This window comes from Octopus sinensis, linkage group LG20 (assembly GCF_006345805.1).
Source record: "Octopus sinensis linkage group LG20, ASM634580v1, whole genome shotgun sequence".
NCBI classification, from domain to species: domain Eukaryota; kingdom Metazoa; phylum Mollusca; class Cephalopoda; order Octopoda; family Octopodidae; genus Octopus; species Octopus sinensis.
Genome location: NC_043016.1, coordinates 19,971,307 through 19,998,086, shown reverse-complemented (window position 1 = coordinate 19,998,086; position 26,780 = coordinate 19,971,307). Strand labels below are relative to the sequence as shown.

General features: G+C 37.5%; 1 protein-coding gene and 1 non-coding gene across 2 annotated transcripts in view; both read right to left on the bottom strand.

The window, feature by feature from the left end:
• The window catches only part of LOC115222449 (peroxisome assembly protein 12), a 28,665-nt gene extending 5,356 nt beyond the window's left edge, over positions 1 to 23,309 (bottom strand). Inside the window, exons 1-6 of the mRNA XM_029792641.2 lie at positions 23,076 to 23,309; positions 15,124 to 15,232; positions 13,733 to 13,839; positions 11,551 to 11,643; positions 5,876 to 6,105; positions 3,176 to 3,362 (exon numbers count right to left, since the gene is read on the bottom strand). Coding sequence (XP_029648501.1) covers positions 3,176 to 3,362; positions 5,876 to 6,105; positions 11,551 to 11,643; positions 13,733 to 13,839; positions 15,124 to 15,232; positions 23,076 to 23,198 — 849 coding nt within the window. The 5' untranslated portion in view covers positions 23,199 to 23,309. The remainder of the gene's footprint in view (positions 1 to 3,175; positions 3,363 to 5,875; positions 6,106 to 11,550; positions 11,644 to 13,732; positions 13,840 to 15,123; positions 15,233 to 23,075) is intronic.
• Positions 12,782 to 12,900, bottom strand: LOC115222722. Its single transcript, XR_003882754.1, has one exon. It is a non-coding gene; the product is annotated as a 5S ribosomal RNA (ribosomal RNA).
• Positions 23,310 to 26,780: the final 3,471 nt, after the last annotated feature.

Below are 26,780 nucleotides of genomic sequence, written 5' to 3'. Positions count from 1 at the left end.
TTCTCCCAGGCATTACCCATTACAATGCATTTTGGCCTAATGGCACTTAATGTCTGTCTTCATCCACAGTTTACTTCTGTACATACACTCTGGTGTCATTTGTTTGAAGCCCTAATCCTCCACAAATTTTATATTAAAAAAATTTTTGGATGTTGCTGTCTTATGAAGTATTCCTGTCGTTTTGTTAAAAGCATGAAACAGGGAGTAATATCACAGTCAACAACTGAGGAGGGGTTAGACATCTTTTGGTAGTTTGTCCCTAACTTATCTCTCGCTGTGTGTTTACATATTTTTCACTCATTGGTGATGTCCTGTGCATTTTTTCATTTAAACACACGCACACACACATATATCTATGAACATACATCCCTTGAATGTGTAATGTCAGTTGCATGTAAAACAAAGTGCTAATACACTCAGATAACAATTAGACACAAGAGGAATTGGATGTTGTGTGCAAGAGAGAAGACTGTGCTGGTTTGCTCATGTGGTGAGGCATATGGATGAGGAGAGCTTGCATAAAAAAGTGCTGATCCCTTTAAGTGGATGGAACTTGCAGAAGATGTGGGACAAAATAGTGAAAGCTGATCTCAAGATGTTGAACATCATGGAAGAGATGACCACGACTGAAATGATTAGCCATTTTCTGTGCTTAAGAAAACCCATCCTCCACACTAGAAATAATATCCTAAAACCCCACACTTGTTATGCTTGAACATACAGGGTCCTGCTCCTCTTCTCTCTCTGCCCTGTCAAGCATTTCCTCCACATCTCAATCCTGTAACACTCATTACTTCTTTATCTATGATACTACTTGGCTGTTGTAATTATCTGAGAGAGCTGGGAAATATTATATCCCATCCCAAACCCCACCTTGAACCGCTTCCATTTCCCATTAGCATCCCTGCCCAGACTATTTCTATGAATCACCTTCTTTTTGAGACTTCAACCATTGCTCCCCTCTATTGTACTCCATCTTTAATGCCTTCTATTATTTTCAATGCCCTCTCACATCTACCACCACATCTCACTTGCCACAGCCCCCAAAGCCACTCCTAGATCTCCCTCCATCATTCACTACATGTACCTCTACCTTCATCTCCTACCCCCACCACAATCCACTGCTTCTTGAGATGCTCCAACATCCCGACACCACTTCTGTCCTCTTTCATGCTTCCCAACTACTCTGCCTTGTATCTCTATCACAAGCCACCTCTGCTTGTCCTTCCACCACACTCCAGCCTCTCAACACCTGGCTTAGAACCATTACCCCTCCCCCTCTCAAATACTAACCACTACTCCCATATAGTCAAGGAGACCTTTTTCTTTTTCCTTCTTTTTTTCCTTTTTCATTCATCCTCACCATCCTCATCCTTTCTTTTCTTGTCTTGCAAGTCAGTTGGTGACCTCAATGCTGTTGGTGCCATGCAAAAAAGTACCCAGGACACTCTGTAAAGTGGCTGGCATTAGGAAGGGCCTCCAGTCATAGAAACCATGCCAAAGCTGACATCGGAACTCAACTTATGCCAACATGAAATGCAGGTGTTAAATAAATAGGCGCAGGAGTGGCTGTGTGGTAAGTAGCTTGCTAACCAACCACATAGTTCCGGGTTCAGTCCCATTGCATAGCATCTTGGGCAAGTGTCTTCTGCTATAGCCCCGGGCCGACCAATGCCTTGTGAGTGCATTTGGTAGACGGAAACTGAAAGAAGCCTGTCGTATATATATATGTATATGTTTGTGTGTCTGTGTTTGTCCCCCTAGCATTACTTGACAACCGATGCTGGTGTGTTTACGTCCCCGTCACTTAGCGGTTCGGCAAAATAGACCGATGAATAAGTACTGGGCTTACAAAGAATAAGTCCCGGGGTCGATTTGCTCGACTAAAGGCGGTGCTCCAGCATGGCCGCAGTCAAATGACTGAAACAAGTAAAAGAGTAAAACAGTAAATGAATAACCATCATACCTCACTTAAGTAATGGATGATCGTGCCTCATAAAAAGCACTGGCGTTGGTGTTAAGGAAAAAGGCACCAAGAACACATTAGGAAGGGCATCCAGCTGTAGAAACCATGTCAAATCAGACAATGAAACCCAGTGCGGCTCCTGGCTTTGCCAGCGCCTGTCAAACTGTCCAACCCATGCCAGTATGGAAAACGGACATTAGACGATGATGATGATGATGAGGTCCTCCTTAGTTAATTCCATGCCAACTCCTTCATTCAGTTCTTGTTACCCTGAATTCCTTCCCTACCCCCTACCCCCCCACCACCACCACCACGCTCATGTTTTACTGTCAACTGTTCAAGAAGAACATCTGCATCAATTTCACTTGTAAAAGTCACAGGCAGATGAAATATTTAACCCTTTAACATTTAAACCGGCCATATCCGGCCAGAAGTATTCTACCTGTTTTATGTTCAAACTGGCCAGATCTGGTCTCTCACACCAACCCTACAATATCGTTTTAAAAATTAACAGCTACCTCATCAAAATCTCATAGCTACAAGATAATGCCTGACTAGTTCAAGGCAATGTGGATAAAAAAGGATTAATTTTGGCAGAATAATGCGAACACTAAAGGGTTAAAAAGAAAATGCACAAAATTGCAAATTGTTGTTTAGCCTCCAGGCCAGCTCTGAGTGAACAGACCTTCCATTAAAAGTTGTTCCAGCCTTTCATTAAAGCCTTCGTTTTTGTGTATCAGGGTGTATACTGTCCAATGTGATGGGGGAAAGAATGCCTGGAGAATTTAGCGATGACCGGAAAGACTGAAGGGACAAGAAACAGAGGAAGGAGAAGGATGATATGGATGCCAAGATTGACAAACTGGTAAAAAGAAAGTGGTACTGAACAGCAGGAAGTGGAACTGTTACAGAAAACTAAAAATAGAGGATTGTGGCAGGACATGGTCACCTATGTCCTACATTCTGGACATGTCACCTAAAGAAGAAGGAAGGTATGACTTGTGTAGTATTTGACTGCTATTTCTAGTAAGTCAAGTCACTACTATAAACTCTTTGACTGACTTGTGAAATAAAAGTGAAGTGAAAACCCAGACCAAAAACCAGGTAAATAGATTTTGGATCCAGATCAACTAAATCCGAAAATCCGTTGGAACTTCCTACAAATTCATATTATTAACAAGTAACAAAAGTAACAAGAAAGAATCTTACCTTCACAGGTTTTGGAGGGATAGGTAGAGCTGTCAGAGCAACAGGTGAGTTCATTTTATTTTGTGTGTTATACCAGTAATCCAGAAATTGAAGGAAAAATACTGCAACAGATAGCCCAGTAGACAAACCAAACGATGTTATTTTGAACAGGTATTTCAGAAGATTCATGAAACTTGTAAAAAAATTACTGGAAACAGAAAAAACAAAAAAAGCAAGAAAAAATTATTAACAAAAATGTTCGACATTTTTGTACAGGTGAAGAGTTAAGCTTGAAACTTCGTCATCATTATAATTTATAAAGACAGCAAGCTGGCAGAATCATTACTACATTGGACAAAATGCTTAGCAGTATTTTTTTTGGCTTTGTGATCTGAGTTTGTGAGTTCAAATGGCCATGAAGTTGACATTGCCGTTCTTCCTTTCAGGGTGGATAAAATAAGTATCAGTTGAGTACTAATGTAAAAGCGGTGTTATTGTATGGGGCTGAGACATGGCGAACAACGTTAAGACAAATAAGCAAATACAATCATTCATCAAGAGATGCTTGCATAGTATGCTTAAAATTAGATGGCCTGAACACATAAGCAATATGGAGCTATGGCAAAGAACAAATGAAGTTTCGATTAGGGAGCAAATATTTAAGAAAGAGTGGAAGTGGATTGGTAGCACAATTAGAAAAGACACACCAAATGTAGTGAAAAGTACTTTACAGTGGAATCCGGATGGATATAGAAAGGCCTAAGAACCCGTGGTGGAGATCAACACAAAAGGAACTAGAGAAAGGGGGACATTCATGGCAGAGGATAAGTACAGAAGCAAAAAATTATGTGACATGGAATTCAATTATAAGTGGCCTATACTCCGCGTTGGAGGGTTAAAGGCAGAAAAAACAAATAAAAAAAACTAGGGTTAATATAATCAACTTACCCACCCCCTTCAAAATCACTGGCCTTGTGCCAAAATAAAAAAATAATTATCATCTTCATTTATTGGCTACATGGGGCTGCTGCACTTTACAGGAACATTGTAGATGTTGGGATTTACACCCTCATCTGTCCTTAACCCTTCTGATATCAACACACCTGCAACAGAACCTGCTTCTATGATATAATCATATTTTAAAGTGATCTAAATTAAAACCCTCCATCGGAATTCCTGGTTAATTTACGTCCCAAACACTTGCATAATAAGAATTAAGGATCATCATCATCATTTAACGTCTGTTTTCCATGCTAGCATGGGTTGGACAGTTCAACTGGGGTCTGGGAAGCCAGGAGGCTGCACCAGGCTCCAGTCTGATCTGGCAGTGTTTCTACAGCTGGATGCCCTTCCTAAAGCCAAGCACTCCGAGAGTGTAGTGGGTGTGTTTTACGTGCCACAGGCACAGGGGCCAGAGGAGGCTGGCAATAGCTACAATCGGTTGGTGCTTTTTACATGCCACTGACATGGAAGCCAGTCAAGAAGGCGCTGGCATCAGCCATGTTCAGATGGTGCTTTTTATGTGCCACTGGCGCGGGTATCACAACTACAATTTCCATTAGATTTTCATTTTGATGTACTTGACTCAATAGGTCTCCTCAAGCACAACAGGTCGCTCTACGATCCAAAGTACTTTTGAATGGGCTGGGGCTGGTTAGGATACAGTCATGAACTCACTTTATTTGCCGGATCTTCGCAGTCACAGCATATCTCCAGATGTCTCGGTCTTTCGGCATTGGTTCTGTGAGGCCCAATATTTAAAGGTCATGCTTGACCACCTCATCCCATGTCTTTCTGGGTCTACCTGTACCCTGGATTCCTTCAACTGTTTGGGAGTGGCACTTCTTCACACAGCTCTCCTCATCTATCTGTAGTACATGACCATACCAGCGCAAACATCTCTCTTGCATGCCACATCCAATGCTTCTTATGTTCAACATTTCTCTCAGGGTGCTTACACTGAGTCGTGTGTGCACACTGACAATACACATCCAGCAGATCATGCTAGCTTCATTTCTTTTGAGCCTATGCATGTCCTCCGCAGTCACAGCCCATGTTTCACTGCCGTGAAGCATGGCAGTTCGCACACATGCGTCGTACAATCTACCTTTCACTCTGAGCGAGAGACTCTTTGTCTGGGTTCAGTCCCACTGCGTGGCACCTTGGGCAAGTGTCTTCTACTATAGCCTCGGGCTGACCAAAGCCTTGTGAGTGGATTTGGTAGACGGAAACTGAAAGAAGCCCGTCGTATATGTGTGTCTGTGTGTGTGTGTGTGTGTGTGCGTGCATATGTGCGTGTGTGTGTTTGTTCCCCCAACATTGCTTGACAACTGAACTTAGCAGTTCAGCAAAAGGGACCGATAGAATAAGTACTAGGCTTACAAAGAATAAGTCCTGGGGTCAATTTGCTCAACTAAAGGCAGTGCTCCAGCATGGCCACAGTCAAATAAATGACTGAAACAAGTAAAAGAGTAAAGAGTACACAAATGTGTTGTATAAGTGTGTGTGTGTGTGTGTGTGTGTGTGTGTGTGTGTGTGTGTGTGTATCTATAAATGTGTACAGGTGTAGGTGCATGAGCATGTATATGCACGAGTGTCTATATGCATGTTTGTTGATGTGCATAAGTGTTTATTTGAGAGAGAGAGTGACCACCTATGCACACACACGTGTTGCACCCATATAAACATTGTTAAAAGAGAGTAAAACTTGTAATTTCTTACCTACAAAACAATAATTGGAAATTTGTCTTCTTAGAATCGGCTTTTGAGAAGACGTCATTTCCTTCAGAGTCTGCTACTAGTTGTACACCAGCGAAATAGTGGTCCGGAGATGACCAGTTTGTATGTTGGAAAATGTAGCCTAGTTCAAACAACAATATGAAGAATTCCCACAATCCATTGATATGGGGAAAGACACTTAACAGAGCAGTCTTCATTGGATGAATTCTGATCTGAAAGAACAGAAGAATGGAAAAATAAACCTTAGTTTTACTTATGCTGATGAACACACTGTACGAAAATCACATGCACAGAGTACACAATATGTACAGTGAGAGAGAGAGAGAGAGAGAAGGAGAAGGTATACTGAGGGAGTCTGAGTATAAGGGAGAGAGAGAGAGACAGAGATGACATAGAACTACAGTTGTTCTCAGTCTTAGTGACTTTGTGTCACAGAAGAAATCAAATAAAAAAAAAATCACTGGTGCACTTATAGCACACCAATGCATCTTCGTATGCCAGAGGTGCCACCACCTCCACTATCATGTGCCGAACATAGCAGAGCTCCAGCTACCACACTCTACAGCGAAGGAATGTAAGTGGTTGTCTTGGAAGCAAGAGATATTGAGTAGCTGTCCCACTGCCACATCCTGACAGAGAGAGGGCAGAGGGAAAGAGAGAGACAGGGAGAGAGAGAGAGAGAGAGAGAGAGAGAGAGAGAGAGAGAGAGAGAGAGAGAGAGAGAGAGAGAGAGAGAGAGATGTCAACATTAAGCTGTATTTGATTGCTACTTTATTTTATTCTCTCAGCACCAGAAAGATGAAAGGCAAAGTTAGATTCAATGCAATTTGAACTCAGAACACAGAGCCAGAATAAACAGCCAAAGACAATGGTCCACTGCTTTAACTACCAGGAAATGTTCTTAGTTAACTGAATCTGGAAAAGTGCAGAAATCAGAGATGGAAGCTTGAAAATATCACAAACAAGGTGGAATATGAAGTAATAAAAATATCATTAATTTTATTAAAATATGGCATATTAGTAATGAACTGATAGAGAAAAATATTCTAATGAGATAATTTAATAATCTAGCTAATTAAACTCAGAACTATTAAATCAATTATTAAAACTTTTCTCATCCTTATCTGCATATTTCATACTCTCTTTTCTTTAAAAATTTCAACTTAAACTGCAATATTTTTAAGCTTCCTCACTAAAATATTTGCGAACTTTAGGTCTCACCGAGGCAATGACGAGTGACCGAGACCTTTGGAAATAAGCTGTGCATGAGAAGACCTGGCAGGACAAGTGAGACCATAACCCATGGCCTTTACCTGGGATGTAGCCAGTCCACTTATGCATACCTTTCCTTCTTGGGACATAAAACTCTGCTTGCAACGACCTGTTGAGGCAAGTGAAATTGAAATCGATCAAAAATCAATGGAAATTGTAGTTGTGATACCAGTGCCGGTGGTACATAAGAGAACCATCTGGATGTGGCCGTGCCAGTGCCGCCTCGACTGGCCTCCGTGCCAGTGGAACGTAAAAAGCACCAACCAATCGTAGCTGTTGCCAGCCTCGCCTGGCACATAAAAAACACCCATTACACTCATGGAGTGGTTGGCATTAGGAAGGGCATCCAGCTGTAGAAACACTGCCAGATCAGACTGGAGCCTGGTGCAGCCTCCTGACTTCCCAGACCCCTGTCAAACTGTCCAACCCATGCTAGCATGGAAAACGGACATTAAACAATGATGATATATTTTGAAGCTTCCATTTCTTTTGCATTTTTTCAGGTTCAAATAACCAAGGTACATTATAATTCCTGCATCCAACTTTTTCCTGCTAGTCCACTCTTTTTACAGGCAACATTGTATCTTAGTTGCCAAAATTTATTAAATTCATTGAACTAGCACCCATGCTGGTGGCACATAAAAAGTACTGTTTGAGTGTTGGGCCTCAAGGAAGCAGTGACAGGTAACTGAAACCTTTGGCGACATACTGTGCTTGTGAAGACCTGTAAAGCCAAGCGAGATTATGGTCATGGCCGATGCTGGTGTCTCGTCAATGGCATCCATGCCAGTGTCATGTCAATGGCACCCATACCAGTGGCATGTAAAAAGCACCTACTACACTCTTGAAGTGGTTGGCATTAAGAAGGGTATCCAGCCATAGAAACCATGCCAAATCAGATTGGAACCTGGTACAGCTCCCTGGCTTACCAGTTTTCAGTTAAACCGTCCAACCCATGACAGCATGGAAAGCAGATGTTAAATGATGATGATGATATCCAATAAAATTCTATCACTCTCAAAATTAAGAACATAATAGAGTAGATTCAAGTAAAAATGAAATGAAAGTAAATTAATGCAAATGGAGTCATCATCATCATCGTTTAATGTCCGATTTTCATGCTGGCATGAGCTGGATGGTTTGACTGAGGACTGCTGAGCCAGAGGCTGCAGCAGGCTCAATCTGGCTGGCAAAGTTTCAACAGCTGGATGCCCTTGCTAACACCAACCACTCTGAAAGTGTAGTGGGTGCTTTTTATGTGTCACCGGCACAAGGGCCAGTCAGGCAGTTCTGGCAACGACCACGCTCAAAAGGTGTTTTTACATGCCACCTGCACAGGAGCCAGTACAGAAGCAATGACCAGTGGCTTAAGAAAGAGAAATAGGACAAAGGATGATCAATTTGAGTCAGTTTGTTTAAAGATCAAATGCACATGAAAGAAATTATGATGATTAAGTCAAAGCAAACAATGAAGCTGAAACATGGGAAGAAATTGGCATAGATAAGGAAAAATTAACATTAATGACGAGAAATGATAAAATATTAATAATGATAAACTTAAGTGAACCAAAGTGAACATGTAGATAAACTCTCATGGTTTTTAGCTACAACTCTGACTTAAAAATCTGTGTGATTTCTTAATTAAACAAAATTTTTTTATATGAAAACTCATTTTATAAGCAACTGTTGTTAAATATGGTCACTTTTTTTTTGCCTCATACTATTTTTCTACTGAACCAATTTTGACAAGATTTTCAGAATTAGATTTCTCACATTAAAATCTTTTATTTAAGCTCACATTCATATAAAAAAATTGTTTTATATATCATAGAAATATGATGGTTTAAATACGTCAGGAGTACTCTTATCCAAATTTGCTCACTTTTCCTTCTAAATTTTGTTCTACTCTGTCAAGTTTTACACAATTTAACCTTAATTACAGTGAATTTTATTTTCCAATTTTCTTATCATAGAGGTATATACGAACAGCATCGATACTACAGACCTTTGGTTCCAAAGCCCTTTCAGATTACCAATTTTTCCTAACCAGGTGTGGTCACCTCTAAATTAAACAAATATGAAATTTACTTAAAGAATTAAATGAAACACAGTTATGAGGGAATGATGAAAAGTTCCTGGTTTTGGATAAAAGAAAATATAGGATGATCAGTTAATTATTATTTTATTTAACATATTCCCCTCAGATTCACACACTTATTGCAGCAGTCCTTCAGTTTTTCTAAGCCCCGTAAAAGAACTCAGAAGGTTGGGCCTTTCATGATACCCTTAAAGCCAGGAACTTTTCAGTACTCCCTTGTACCTGTATATTAGTGTCAATGCTACAAGTTTATTAATGCAGTACTGTGCAAAGTATTATGAAACAAGGCTGCTCAATGAATTAGTCTGGTAGGCATGGGAATTTGTAGTTCATGCTAATAAATTAGTGTGGATTATAAGAGGTTCCAAACCAGAGGTGTCCAGAAAGTCGGTGTCATACCAGTAGTGATTAAAAGTTGACACCAAGCATTATTTGCATTTCAATCTGGCCACATTTTGTCCCATATTGTTTTATCTTATGAGCCAATTTCAACATGGTTTTCAAAATTACGTTTTTTTTCATCAAGATCATTAATTTAAGATGAATTATTTCAAAACTATTTAAGAAATAAAGGAACTATACTACTTAGAATTTGCATTCAAGAGTTACTCAACCATTTTTTTCAACACATATTTTATCATAAATTTTTCTGCCAAACCAAATTTTTTCTTATATCACAAAATGAAACTGACCACTAAACTAAATTAATGAGGGCAGTATACAGCTTGCCAGAAATGAGTAAATGTTGATCATAAGAATATTATGCACCAACAGCTGTGGATAAATGATGATTCTGTTAAGTGGCCACCCTTACAAATACATGCATAAACACATCAAGTTTCGATTAGGGAGCAAATATTTAAGAAAGAGAGGAAGTGGATTGGTAGCACAATTAGAAAAGACACACCAAATGTAGTGAAAAGTACTTTACAGTGGAATCCGGATGGATATAGAAAGAAAGGTAGGCCTAAGAACTCGTGGTGGAGATCAACACAAAAGGAACTAGAGAAAGGGGGACATTCATGGCAGAGGATAAGTACAGAAGCAAAAAATTATGTGACATGGAATTCAATTATAAGTGGCCTATACTCCACGTTGGAGGATTAAAGGCAGAAAACACACAAAAAAACTAGGGCTATTATAATCAACTTACCCACCCCCTTCAAAATCACTGGCCTTGTGCCAAAATAAAAAAAATAATTATCATCTTCATTTATTGGCTACATGGGGCTGCTGCACTTTACAGGAACATTGTAGATGTTGGGATTTACACCCTCATCTGTCCTTAACCCTTCTGATATCAACATACCTGCAACTGATCATCCCCCAAAATATAACATTATCTGTTTCAACACACGATCCCATGCCGGTGGCACATAAAAAGCACAGGTGGCATGTGAAAAACAACATTTGAGAGTGATCATTGCCAGTGCAGCCGGACTGGCTCCTATGCAAGGTAGCACATAAAAATTACCTTTTGGGCGTGATCGTTGCCAGAACCACCAAACTGGCCCTCGTGCTGGTGGCATGTAAAAGCACCCACTACACTCTCAGAGTGGCTGGTGTTAGGAAGGACATCCAGCTGTAGAAACTTTGCCAGATCAGATTGGAGTCTAGTGCAGCCTTTGGCTCACCAGTCCTCAGTCAAACTGTCCAACCCATGCCAGCATGGAAAGTGGACGTTAAACGATGGTGATGATGATGATGATTACACATCAAGAATCTTGCAAAACAAATACATAAATGCACACACACACACACACACATTATGTGTGTATATATATATATATAGGCATATATACATACATACACACAGTTGTGCTAACAATAACTAGAAGATGGTTTTGTAGCTTTGCAAGTTACTTGGTGACCTCACTGGTTTTGGTACCATGTAAAAAGCACCCAGTAAACTCTGTGGAGTGGTTGGTGTTAGGAAGGGCATCCAGCTATAGAAACTATGCCAAAATTCTCTGGCTTGCCAGCGCCTATCAAAACCATCTAAAGTATGCCAATGTGGAAAATGAAAAAATTAAATGCTAATGATAATGATGATGTATACACACACACACACACACACACACATATCTATGTGTGATTTCAGAGGTGTATCAGCAAAGGATATAAAAACAACTAAAAAACCAATCCTTTACAAACAAAATATCTCATGAGATATTTGTTCTGCATCAAGTTTGATAGTACGCCCCACCCCACCCCACCCCCAATGTCACACATGCAATTAAAAAATGCAGAGAACCAGAAATTTTTTTAAGACAAAAGGAAAACTCACCTGTCTATAAATGCTAGGTGTATGCTGGTGCTGACTTTCTTTGAAATATTCATAACTGAGTTTCCATTTTTCTCTGACGTATGGAACAATTACCTAAAGAAATAAATTGGAACAAGATCAAAAGACAATTTAATTTTGGAATAATAGGATACTGGCATAGACATGTCAGTGTTCAGTATAATGTGGCGGCTACATGACAACTGACTAGTAGTCTGCTAGATCAGGACTAGGCTGTGTGGTAAGAGGCTTGCTTCTTAACCACATGGTTTTGGGTTCAATCCTCCTGTGTGATACCTTGGACAGTTTTCTATTATAGCCTCAAGCCAATCAAAGTCTTGTGAGTGGATTTAGTAAACGGAAACTGAAAGGAGCCCATTGCATGTGTGTATGTGTGTGTGTCTATCTGTATTTATTCCCAACTACTGCTTCACAACTAGTGTTGATGTGTTTATGTTCCTGTAACTTAGCAGTTTGACAAAAGAAACCAACAGAATAAATACCAGGCTTTAAAAACAGAGTAAGGACTGTCATTGATTCGTTTGACTTAAAAGTTCTTACAAGCGGTGCCCCAGCATAGCCACAATCTAATGACTGATACAAGTAAAAAGTAAAAGATACAAAGTAAAAAATAAAAAAAAAATTAATTCAGCCTTGCAATTGTTGGGTGCTCTATATGGATGTACACATGATGTTCAATCAGAACTACAGACTTACTTGATCAGGCAAGGGCAAAAGGCTATGTGCTCATTTAAATCATCACATTATGTCAAGACAAGGGTACACACACACACATTTATATTCTTTTACTATTCTTTTATTCTTTTACTTGTTTCAGTCATTTGACTGCAGCCATGCTGGAGCACCGCCTCTTAGTCGAGCAAATCAACCCCAGGACTTATTCTTTGTAAGCCTAGTAGTTATTCTATCGGTCTCTTTTGCCAAACCGCTTAGTTACGGGGACATAAGCACACCACCATCAGTCGTCAAGCGATGTTGGGAGTACAAACACACACACATACATACATACATATATATACACATATACATATACATATATACGACGGTTTCTTTCAGTTTCCGTCTACCAAATCCACTCACAAGGCTTTGGTTGACCCGAGGCTATAGTAGAAGACACTTGCCCAAGGTGCCATGCAGTGAGACTGAACCCGGAACCATGTGGTTGGTAAGCAAGCTACTTACCACACAGTCGCTCCTGCGCCTGATAGAGAGACGTTTACAGCACCCAGGTTTCCCAAGCAGTCACCCATCTAAGTACTAACTAGGCTCGATGTTGCTTAACTTCGGTGATCAGACGAGAACCGGTGTTTTCAAAGTGATATGGCCGTAAGCATATATATATATATATATATATATTATTGATGTCACATGCTCAATATATGAGTTTTGTTTGAATGCTTTACAACTAGAATAGTTTGTCCAGGGAAAAGTCTCTCTAAGACATCAAGTTTTAAGAAAAACAGTATACCTCAAAGCCAGGGAAAATAAATCACCCTACAGGCAAATGTGAATGGTGGATATCTATATTTTGCTGTTATTTCAGCTCAATAGTACCGTATATTCAAATCACCCTTGAAATTAATTCAAACTGGTCTGAGATATATACAGATAGCATAATATATATCCATTGATGTGAAAGAGTGCTGCACAAGTAAAACAAAAAACAAAATTCAAATTTTTAACAGTCCATGTCTTAAAGGAAGTTTCCCTGGAGGAAGTACTACAACTGAAATGCATATAAACAGAGCACATACATTAAATATGTGACATTAATAATGTACAATATTTAAGAGATGAGGAATAATAATAATAATAATAATAATAGTAGTAGTAGTAATAATAATAATAATTATATATGCTAGGTTTCTTTTGGCTTCCATGAACCAAATTCACTCACAAGACTCTGAGTGACTCAGGGTTTAGTAGAAGACACCTGCCTAAGGTGTCACCCAAGACCTTATGGTTGGGAAACAAGTTTTTTAACCACATAACCATGCTTTTGAATATGACAATAATCTAAAGGGTCAAAATAGAAAAAGAAATAAAAAAGATAGAACTGAATTTGGACAAATAATTAAACACATTAATTAAAAAAAGAGAGAGAGAAAAACCCAAAAGAGGATCAAGAAGGAAGTTAAAAAGCAAATAAAATGAAGTGACATACCAAAAATAATAGAGACTTTAAATGAACATTCTTCGGGAGATGCTTAAGAGTCTTTTCACTATTTGTTATACGTTTTATTCCATAAAACTGTTCTGTAAATGATCCACCTAGTAAAAAGAATTACAAATTGAAAATATTGATAAAAAGAAAAAAAATTGTAGGGTAGAATTCACAGCTATTATAAACTCTTCAATCTCCACAATGTTAAAGTCAGTTACTCCTGCTTAGGTGATATTGCTTCAAACATCATACAATACAACGGACACAAACACACACATATACAATTTTCCCCACAAGTTTGTAACTCTAAAGGTTGTAGTCTATAGAGCCACCCTCACACCATCTGATGGCATCATAAAACATTACAAATACAAGAACTAATGATTTTAGGGAAAGGTATACAGAACATATTCACTCCTGCAGATGCAAGGATAGGGAAAACTCTACTTCCCTGTCCCATTTTATCTGAAGACACCATGACTATCAGAACAACTTCATCAACATCAAATGGAGTATCATTGACATGGTTTCCCTTCCTTACTCATCTTCAACTTGCAATTGCCAACTCTGACTAGTGAAAGACTACTCGTACTTCACCAATCTACCAACAGTATCTATCAACAGAAAGAATGAACTATCATTTTGCTGCCACCAGAGGTACACCCTGTTAATGTACTTCAAGCCATTGGCAGCTGACATTCCAGATATACCATCCAAAGCCTGGCTGTCCCACACAAAGGGCAGGATATTTAATTCCTGCAACTGATATAAACTATCCCTGTTGATCATCCAACTTCACACATCCCCACAACACCATCAAATTTGTTACTCTCATGTAAAAACCATTTTCCCTAAAATGTTAATACCTCATGTGAAGGACGAGGGAATTTACTGACCCACTCTCCGAAGTCTGGTACTCAATACAAGGAACTGATTTTGCTGAATACACTATGCCACAACCGGCTGCCAAAGTGACGACAACATCCTGTCCAAGAACATTGCCCTGAGAATAAAAAAGATGGTTGGTGCCACTTCCACAGCTTTAACACCACATGACCTGAGCTGACCAACAGAAACCTAACATCTGGAAACCATCATGAATTTGTCTCAAATCACTATTCTGATATCTACCCTGCCTCTCTTTCTCTCCCTCTCTCTATCTCTCTCTATATATATATACACACACACACACACACACACATATATAGATATATATACATACACACACTCATATATAGATATATATACATACACACACTCATATATAGATATATATACATACACACACTCATATATAGATATATATACATACACACACATACACACACTCATATACATATATACATATTAGTCTAGTAGAGCTGTAGAATTTTATAACTGTGTTTACATACCATATCTGTATAAATAATAATTCTGAATGAAGAGATCCAGGCAAGCATATATCTCATTAAAATATGTTATAAGCCATCCATACTTGTCTGGAAATTGCTCTGCAAAAACCTACAAAATTGAAAGTTCAATGTTAAATAAAGATCTTGAAATATCCAAAATTTCCGTTTTTTTTCCTCACATTTTTTTCACTCACATTAAACTAAATAATATTTTCATAAAAATTATAATTATTATTATTATTATTATTATAACAATTCATCAAGGTGGTAAGTTGGCAAAATCATTATCACGCCAGGCAAAATGTTTAGTGGCATTGCATATCTCTTAAAGTTCTACGATCAAATTCTACAAAGGTTGACTTTGCCTTTCATCTCCTTGGAATTTTGATAAAATAAGCACCTGTTGAGCATTGGGGCTGATGTAATTGATTTATACCCTTCCCCAAAATTGCAGGCCTTGTACCAACATTTGAAACCCTTATTCTAATGATTTATAATAAGTACATTGGCAGAATCATTAAAGTGTTGGACAAAATGACTTGCTGTTATTAGTTACAGCCTTTGTATTCTGTGTGGTACCTTGGGCAGGTGTCTTCCACTATAGCCTCCGGACAAACAAAGCCTTGTGAGTGGATTTGGTAGACGGAAACTGAAAGAAGCCGTCGATATATATATTATATATATATAATATATATATATATATATATATATATATATATATATATTATGTAAATATCTGTGTTTGTCCCCCACTATCACTTGACAACCAATGTTGGTATGTTTACGTTTCTGTAACTTAGTGGTTCGGCAAAAGAGATCGATAGAATAAGTACTTTGCTTACAAAAAATAAGTCCTGGGGTCAATTTGTTCAACTAAAGGTGGTGCTCCAGCATGGCCACAGTCAAATGACCGAAACAAATAAAAGAATAAGTTACATCTATGTTTCTTCTCTTTTTGTTGGGTGAAGTTATAGTCCAAGGTATTTAACCTCAACATTTGACAAGTACCGTATTCTCATATTTATTCTTTTACTTGTTTCAGTTATTTGACTGCAGCCATGCTGGAGTACCGACTTTAAATGAACAAATCAATCCCAGGACTTATTCTTTGTAAGCCTAGTAAACACACCAACATCAGTTGTCAAGCGATGGCAGTGGGGAGACAAACACAGACACACAAACATATATATATATATATATATATATATATATATATACAATGGGCTTCTTTCAGTTTCCATTTACCAAACCCACTCACAAGGCTTTGGTCAGCCCAAGGCTATAGTAGAAGACATTTACCCAAGGTGCCATGCAGTGGGACTGAACCTGAAACCATGTGGTTGGTAAGCAAGCTACTTACCACACAGCCACTCCTGCACCTATGTATAAGGAACCCTTTTTTGTCAAAAATTAAGTTTAAAAAATAAGAGAGTTTCTTATACATGGGTAATATTATAATCCCTTACAAAACCTTTTTTCCAAATTTTAAGCCCCAGGAATTAGGGGGTTCCTTATACACGTTAAAATACGGTACTTTATTTTATTGATCTGTGAACAATGAAAAGCAAAGTTGAGTAAGGTAGGATTTGAACCAAGAATATAAAGAGTTGTAGGTACAGGAATGTGTGTGTGTAAATAAAAGTGTCTTTGCACCCATGTTCTGCAACTTAGTTTGGAAGTTAAATCAAGTAAAGTAGCAAACAGAAATAAATACTAGGTCTGATATGATTAACTAAATTCTTGAAGGTCAGGTTCCAGCATCTCAAATGACTAAAACAAGATTATGCATCTAAACACTACAAAGAATCTTGACTGTCAATCAACCAATTCTATCAATCCACTGTCAGAATTAGACTGAACTGGAAAAATCATCTCTAGCAAGAATGCCAGTCAGTCATGCACAAGCAACATTTCCAGACAATCTGATATTTATTCTTGACAATTAGGTGGCCTGAGGCTCAGAGGTAACATTCTCAGACAATTTGACACCGTTTCCTACGTAACATTCACATACTGTTTCAGAGATGTACTTGCATAGCAAGTAACCTGATCTGAGGTTGTGTGCTGGAACGAAAACAATTGCAGCGTGGAAGGTGTTTATAAGCCATTTAAAAACACACAAAATCCGTTAGATTCACTTCAACATTTAAATTTAATTTGTTTTATATATATATATATATATATATATATATATATATATATATATATATATATATATATAATATATTTCAGAGATGTGTATATATATATATTACAGAGATGTACTTGCATAGCAAGTGACTTGATCTGAGATCGTGTGCTGGAACGAAAGCAATTGCAGCGTGGAAGGTGTTTATAAGCATTTAAGAAACACACAAAGTCTGTTAGATTCACTTCAACATTTAAATTTAATTTGTCAAAATATTTTCGTTGCTTTGAGACCGTGACCTGTTCACTGACAAAATTCTGTGCTGCATCTGACATACTGTTTTACATACTGTTTCAGAGTAAACATTTACATATAATTTAATAGCTTTTCCTGAAAGTTAAGTTAGCTGAGGATCAGAGCTATCATTCTCTGACAATTTGATACCTATTCCTGACAGTTAAGTCAGCTGAGGCCCAGAGGCGACATTCTCAGACAATTTAATAGTTTTTCCTCTTAGTTAAATATCTGAAGCTCAGCAGCAATTTTCCCTGGCAATTTGATACCTATTGCTGAGAGTTAAATCTACTGAAAACTCCTAAAGGTAAGTTTCTGTTGTAAAGAGAGAGAGAGGCAAGAAAATACATAAGAAGGTTACGAACTCCTGACCTATTATTAAATGGTGTCTGATAACACTTTATTTACTTGGTTCATTATATCAGTTCTCCACCTTAATCACCTGGTGGTACTTTTACTCAATCAATGATCTATTGATCTGAGAGTAAAGCAGAGAGAATAAAAAGAGGAAATTAGACAAATGAAAAAGAGAAAAATATAAATTAAAAAAAAAAAAAAGATACAATAAAAAAGTAAGAAAAATAATAAAACAATGAAAACATAATCAAAAGTTAAGGCTAGAAAAGCACAAAGGAAATAATTATCTTGAATATTTGGCAAGACAAACGAAGAAATAATCTCCTCTCATTTTAAGCTAAAAGGATAAAAAAAAACGTAAAAACAAAAAAGGAGAATAAAAATAACAACAAATAAAAAATAAAAATTAATAAATGGAGATATTTAAAGATGAATAGTTTTGTTGCTTATTGGTATTATAAATACTTCAGAAATGGCTACCAATGCTTAACACGGAACACCTCACGCAGTACTTTCTATTTTCTTACTACCTATCCAACAAGGTAGGGTTTATAAATTTTCAATGCTATTGTTGTTGTCTAAACCCAGATCCATCACACTTATGATCAAAAGCATTCTAACCATGACCATCCAGTCTTTTGCATTTTATTTATATATTTTTGTTTACAGGCATAATGTAACAATATTACATCATGACTTTTTTTTTTCTAAGATATCTCACATGGGAATTAACCATTATGTTACTAAATTTCGATTGAAATGCACTGTCTTTGTTTCAATTAAATTTGAAAGTAATGAAGAATTTGGTAAAATAATGTTGTCACTATTAAGCTGGTGTTTAGAATATAAACTAGCATGAAATTCTCTGGGAAGGTCATTCTAAAACAGGGAGTTAGTATCAAAGAAACTGGGGCAGTTTCAGACAGGTTGGTCACAAAATGGTTAAAAGACTGTTGATTGCTATGTCAAGTAAGCAAACTGATAGTGTAGAAGCTCTACTGTTGGTTTGTTGTTGTTGTGTAGCTTATTCAGTATTGGGTCATACTCTAATCCAATCATGACCACTCTGTCTTGCATCAAAGTTAATGATGTATCTCAGAGTAAATTATGAAACAGCTGTAACCTCAATGGAAATATTAAAACTTTTTGCCTCTCACATCCTTGGGTTATCTGCTTATATACACACACACATACATATATACATATACTTATACACGCATATACATATATACATTTACACACACACACATTTCAAGATGGTCATTTTTTATATGTATATAAAAACTACAGTCGGACCCTGAACCTGGCAGATCAACTGGCCTATCTCACCATGAAAAGTGAACATAAAATGAAGAACAATCTGTGGAACATTTAGTCAATTCAATGCTATAGCAATGAAGAAGAAATTCATTTAATTGAACAACCGAATCTCTTTATAACAATTATCAGTTACAAAATTATATCTAATTGATAATTACATTACTTTAATTTACCTACCCCCAAATCTTTTTTCCTACAACACCGAGTCACTGCAAGTGTTTAACATCTTATTTTCTGAAAATAACTAAGAACACATCAATAAGAATAACTAGAAAAAAAAAAAAACTCATTCTTGCATGAACTCTTGTTAATTAGAGCAACAACAAAAAAAAAGTAAAAGAAAAAAACAAAAGACTCCACTTAATAATAATCCAAAGATTAAATTACACGTCTTACTTTTACGTCTATTATTTTTGTATTACTCAAATTGTATTACTCAAATCAAGATTTGAGTAGTGGATTGGACAAAATGCTCAGTGTCGTTTCTTCCGGTTTTATGTTCTGAATTCAAATGTGACCAAGGTTGATCTTGCCTTTCAATTCTTGGGGGTGGGGGATAGAATAAATACCTGTCAGGTATTGAGGTTGATGTAATCAACTAGGCCCTCACCCCCACCCCCCACCAAATTTCTGGCCTTGGAATTATATTCAAATCAAGGAACTCATAAAATTGAAAGGATTTACTGTTGCTTGCTTTTTTCTTTCCTTTTTGGTTGATATTGTTATTTTATAAATATAAAAGGTACTTTTCTTGGCATATATTTCGTTTGCATTTGAAATGAGTGTGCATGTGTAGGTACAACACTGACTTTCAGGAGCCTTCAGTCCGAAAGCCATTTTGGTTACTGATTTTTCCAAACTTGGGGTGGTCAGTTTGGTTAACACATTCTAAATTAAACAAGTATTAAATTTACTTAAATGATTAAATGAAATACAGAGTACCTGTACATTAGCCTAGGTTTGTTATTACTATACTGTGCAAAATAACAGTAAAGTAGTCTGACACTGATGGTCCAAAAAGTTTGTAAGAAGAGCTTTATAATTTGCGTGAAAAATGTGATACAGAAGTAGAATAAGAAAAGAAAAAGGAAAGGAGAGAACTTCAAATGTTGTTAGAAGCTTTCCTTCTTATCTTTTTGTTTGTTATTCTATCTACCTATCAACCATCTATCTATATATCTATCTATCCACCTACCCATTCATCTATCTATCTATTTATCCATCTATCTATCTATCTATCTAGCTAGCTACCTGCTTATCAATCTCTCTACCTACCTACCTGCTTATCTACTCATCTATCTTACCTACCCATCTCTCTACCTACCTACTTATGTATGTACGCATGTACCTACCTACCTATCTATCTGTCTACATACATATCTACCTACTTATATATCTATCTCCGCTTTTATACAGCTTTGGATTTAGGTCCCTCAGTATATATATATATATATATATATATATTATAGAAAAAATTCATTTTTAAAGATTCTGAATCGCTGATATTAAGACAAAAATTTACAGACCATGTTTACTCTATATTTTTAAAGCCATAATAATAATGATGATGATGTTTTCTTTATTTACCGCTAAGAGTTCACAAAAACATATAATGTGGGGTTACATAAAAGGTGTGTAGAAAGTAACAAAATATAATTATAACAATGAAGGAAACTTCTTAGAGCTGCTCGTGGAGAACCCACAAAAATTATGGTCGCCCTGATCACTAGGGCACATGCCTAGAATAGGCCCGTTCACTCGGACAATTCTTGCAATGTTCACCTACTTTTTAACAAAACTGCTGGGGGAGCAGCATTTCCCCCACCCCACCCCCACTTTCCTTTATCAAGTGAAACTAGAAAATGTTGAGGACTTGATTAAAGAGGTAAGTATCTTTCTTCCTCTTTCAATCTGGTCCATCGCACAACCTCTTTTTCTAAGGCTACCAGGCAAATAAATGTATGTAAAACGACGACCGCCGTTATCATAGTCATAGGTTTACTTTCTAGCCCATAAAGCATTACTCTTTTTTTTTTACTCTTTTTACTTGTTTCAGTCATTTGACTGGACTGCGGCCATGCTGGAGCACCGCCTTTAGTCGAGCAAATCGACCCCGGGACTTATTCTTTGTAAGCCCAGTACTTATTCTATCGGTCTCTTTTGCCGAACCGCTAAGTGACGGGGGCCGTAAACACACCAGCATCGGCTGTCAAGCAATGCTAGGGGGACAAACACAGACACACACACACATACATATATATTTATATACATATATACGACAGGCTTCTTTCAGTTTCCGTCTACCAAATCCACTCACAAGGCATTGGTCGTCCCGGGGCTATAGCAGAAGACACTTGCCCAAGATGCCGCGCAGTGGGACTGAACCCGGAACCATGTGGTTGGTTAGCAAGCTACGTACCACACAGCCACTCCTGCGCCTATTATTTACATTACACGTGTGAAATCCCTGAATATCCACAAAACTCCAGGGTGTGCTATTTCATGTTCGTAAATACAAGGTGGGATGGGGGTGCTGAAAAGTTCCTGACTTTAAGGGTGCCGCGAGAGGCCTGGTTAGAGGCTCAACCTTCCAAGTTCTTTCACAGGGCTTAGAAAAACTGAAGGTCCACTGCAATAAGTGTGTAAATATGAGAGAGGGGAATATGTTGAATAAAATCATAATTAGCTGATCCTCCTGTTTTTTCTTTAACTTTTCAGCACCCCGTCGTATGCCACAAAACAGTAATTAACTCCTTTTAATTAGTAATCATGTATATAAAAAGATGTTTTGTAATCAGTCGAACGTGACATGTCGTGTCTACGTAGGAGTGAGGGTCGTTGCTTATGTACATATTCGACGATTTTATCAATGTAAGCAATTGAAATATCGAAGTTTAAACAATCAAGTACTTATTTAGGAAGCGTGTTTTTAGAAATACACTAGTAGAGTTAGTGTACACTTCAATTTGTGTTTGCATTTAAACTGAAGTTATTAATAAGCTTTGTGAATTAATATGTGTTCTGGTATTTTAGACACGGCCCTTCTCAACTCCCTTTCTCCGGTAAGGAGTACTGTCCGAAATGTAGCCTTATTACATTCGACGAGGGCTCTTAACGAACTGAACCCGCCTTCCTTCAATGCAAACAAAATTAACGGGCGTGATTTAAATACAGTGCGCGCGGGAGTGTGTGTGTAAATCTGTGTCAATAAACAGCAAATACTACCCATGACCTTCGAAGGCTCTCCTAAACTAGTGAGAATGTTAACAACTGAGTTTACTTTGAACATATCCAGAAGAAATTTATTACCAGCGACCAGATAGTAATCGTACCACAAAAGTTTTCGCCACTTTACAGTATGTAATACCATAACATAATAAAACGAATGATAATAATACGTGTTCTTAATTCTTTCATTTTCAACACACGATCTCAGAGCGTCACTTAAAAAAACAAATACAACACCGAAATATATATACATATATTCATTCAGATGTTAAAATATTAATAAATAAACAACAGTAACAGATTAAATATTTTCTACAATAGACACAAAGTAACGAATGTGTGGTCGATCAAAGAAATTGCCAAGTGTTGACTCCTTGGGAAACGAACAAGGGATAAAATTGTGTCACGTCAGGAATTGAACTCGGAACCGAGATTTTCTAAACTAAATTTGCAATCGAAATGTAAAAATATCTTCTCATATCCAGGCCCCAAAATGAACAGTTTTATTTTATAGACTATTTATTTACTATTCGCACACACAGAAAGTCACTAATTTCATCGATACAACTTATAAAATTTGCTTGTAAGGAATCTGAAAAACCATAAAGAGAGACGTAATTCTTACCCGCACGGCACGTTTCACTGCTGGTTGTATTACTCTGTTTAGACTATCCTGTGCAAGGATTTCGAATATTGACGGTCTTTTATTTGACGTGGTGTTAGTTAAATGCGCAGCGTGTTCTGCCATTTTGGTAGTTTCACTTAAATATTCGGAGTTAGCTCCCTTGTTTTATTTACATGTGAAAGCTTTAAGATTTTCATTCATTCATTCATTCATTCATTCATAAACACATTGTATCCCTTTCATTACTATCATTAGGCAGCGAGCTGGCAGAATCTTTTAACACGCCGGACAAAATGCTTCGCGACATTTCTCCCAGCTTTACGCTTTCGGTTTGAATTTTATCGAAGTCGGATCTTTTCGGTTTGAACGGCAGTTTTTTTCTAGCGGTGTCATATGAAATTGTCACCCATAATTATGACCCTAGTATCGATCTATTGCATTTCAATCTGTTTTAGGGTTAGGATTAGGGGTGGGGGGAAGGGTATCTTTTTTTCTTCACAAATGTAAATAAACCCAATCTGTTTCTTAAACGAGGGACATATTCATACGGCACAGAATGTTCTTTACCTCAATAGACGTCAGTGATTGGTTGAAATTGCAGAAATTGAAGAAAAAACCCCAACAAACTATAGAATTTTCTCAATAAAGTCAAGAGAAAAAGATGTTTCATAAACACATTCTACCAGTATACGAAGTTTAAAATTTTTTAGTTACCTAGAAATTATGCTATTATTATTATTATTATTATTATTATTATTATTATTATTATTATTATCATTATCATCATCATCATCATTATTATTATTATTATTATTATTAATATCATTATTATTATTATTATTATTATTATTATTATTATTATTATTATTATTAATGAAGCTATGACATCTCCAGTGCTTCCTTGTCGGTGAACAGGTGTGGTTGTCATTTGCTAGATGCATGTTACCCCAACTTGTCTCCTTGATGGAGCTGCAGTCCTAGGTCAAGCAGAGACTGAGAGAGAGCACTTAGAAAGTGGAATTGTTTTCAAGCACTCACTGTACTGAGCCACTCGACCATTGCAATAGGAGGAAAATCTACATTAGCATTCTATAGAAGATTAGTGAGGAGAAAGCACGATGACATTTTTGGAGAGAGCCTGGGCATTGAAGATGATTAACTTGCCGCTTTCTTTCGGAAAACTTTCAGCCCAGGGATAATGGATAACCTCCAGGAATCCCTGGCCTGGCAGTACTACCTGGAAATTTGCTAGTTCAAGATAAACTCTATAGGTAGAGAAGTGCCATCAGCTGAGCATGTCCGAAATGTGAGCAGGGTGATGAAACTACCCTGTACGCACTAATCCAGTGCCCGTGCATTGCTGACCTGTGGGTTTATGTTGAACACCCTGCTATCATGTGTAGGACGGATCCAGCTGTCAACTGAATCCATTGTGAAGATTGCTCTGCCACTTTCTTTTAACCGGAAAGGGCCGGCAGTTTTACGTAACTGGTAGCCCTGGTGAAAGAGGTTGTATTGTATGTTGGACACGATTAGAGGTGCTGAACACAAACACTTTCCTCTTTGGTCAATCTCTCATCAACTTCTTCAAGTTTCACTCGAAAAGGAAAATAAGAGTGGAGAGGGAAGTGTTGTCTTCCAGCCACTTTGTGGAAAAGTGGATGATAGTAGCAAGCATGGTGCAAGTGAATGGGCCTACCCCGAGCATACGCATGTAAATCGGAGCTAAAGAACCAAGAAAAAGTATCTGCCCCAGAAGTCAGGACACACATAGTTTTATGGGGTTTTTCCATGAGCAGCCCTTGAACATTTCCTCCCTATTGACTCATTGTCAATATTCAATCATTGTAAAAATGTATTTTATTTTATCTGTTTTTTTTGTTAAACCTATTTACACATCAAAACACATGCACACACATACACACAATGTTCTGTCTTGTGCTGTCCTTAATGTAGTAAAAAAAAAATCATCATCATTGTCATCATTCATTCAATCACTTAGCTTCTCCAGATTTATCTGTGTCATGTCTCAGCTCCATCCACCAGATAAGTCATGCAACATTCTTTTCTTAACACATGAGCCGTTCTAAATATTGCTACCAACTGAATATTTCCTACAAAGTTTGGTATTTGCAGCTTTTGTTGCCAGAATATCGCTCTCTTTGAAATGGTTCCAACCACACTCACTTTTCATGCTCTATGGATTTGTTTCACTTTGAATGCTAGGTCTTGGTACTTCCTCACTTTCTCACTCTCTGTCTTCACAATATTCTGGTCAGCAAGTATAGCTACGTCAATGCAGGTCCATTCTTTAGACTCCTTCTGTTGGAGAGTGATGTCTGGTTGATTATGTTACAACTTCTTGTCTGTGTATATTGGCAATCCCATATGAGTTTCACTTGATCATTCTCTGCTACTGGCAAAGGTTGGTGGTCATACCACTTGGAACATTCTAGCCCATACTTCTTGCACAACTCCCAGTGTATTCACACCACCACTTTGTAATGGCATGCTCTGTACTCCTTTTGGGTCAGTTTTGAACATCCACTAATTATATGCCTAACTGTCTCACATTATTTTTCACATAGTCTACACAAAGGTGATTCTGCTACACTTGACTGAGTTGGTTCGTAAAGCTTGTTCTTGAGCAACAAAAATCTGTCCTGTCTCCTTTAACAATTAATTTCTTAACTATTTCCAGGATTCTTCATCAGATGTTTGTTGGAAAAATTTTCCATGTAGGGCTTTCTCTTTCCAGTTGATAATCTTTTCTTTATTAATCCTCATATTAAACTCCTGGCAAGTCTCTCTATTGTCTATGATTGTCATCTCACTCAGTGCAGCCTGCAACTTTCTTTCATCACTATTGCTCTGAGAGGCATGCAAGGATTTGATCTCCTTCACAATGCTTCTATGCTAACCAATCCTCTTCCACCTTCCTTCCTTGGCAGGTATACCTTTGCTACGTAACTTCTAGCATGACGGTACCCATGCATAGCCATTACCTTCCTAATTTTTCTACCCATGTTGACTAGTATTTCCTTTGTCCATTCCACAATTCCTGTGCAGTAACATATCACATCTGCAACCCAAACATTGATGTCTTTAATCAGGTTCCCTCCATTCACATTAGATCTGCATAACTTTTTAACTCTTCTGGTATATTCAGAAGAAATTTTCTCCGTCATCTTGGTGTGCACCACCTGGCCTAATTGTAAGACACCAAGATGCTTGTAACCTTCTCCGTTCACTTCTCTTATCCATTCATCATCTGAAAGTCATACTTCACTACTGTGTACTTTTCACCTTTCTCTCTGTTCAATAACAGCACAATTCTCTATATCAAATGCCATCAGGATAACTTGAGAGAAAATTTGTACAGTCTGAATAAGGGAATCCAATTGATCTCTGCTGGATTTGTAGAGCTTCGATTCATCCATAAACAGCAGGTGATTGATTGGTCTCATGTTTTTCTGTAGATTGTAATCAGCTCTCATCTTTCTCAGAACTATGGAGAGTGGTAATATATTTACAATAAAGAGTAAGAGTTAAATAGAGTCTCCTTGAAAGATTCCCCTCTTGATTGTCCAATTTCTTTTTCATCAGTAGTCAGAAGTGTCTTGCAGTTTCTCATACTCTTTTTGAATAAACAAATCCTATTTTTAACTGTCCTGACCATCTCTAGGCATTTCAGAATGCACGAGT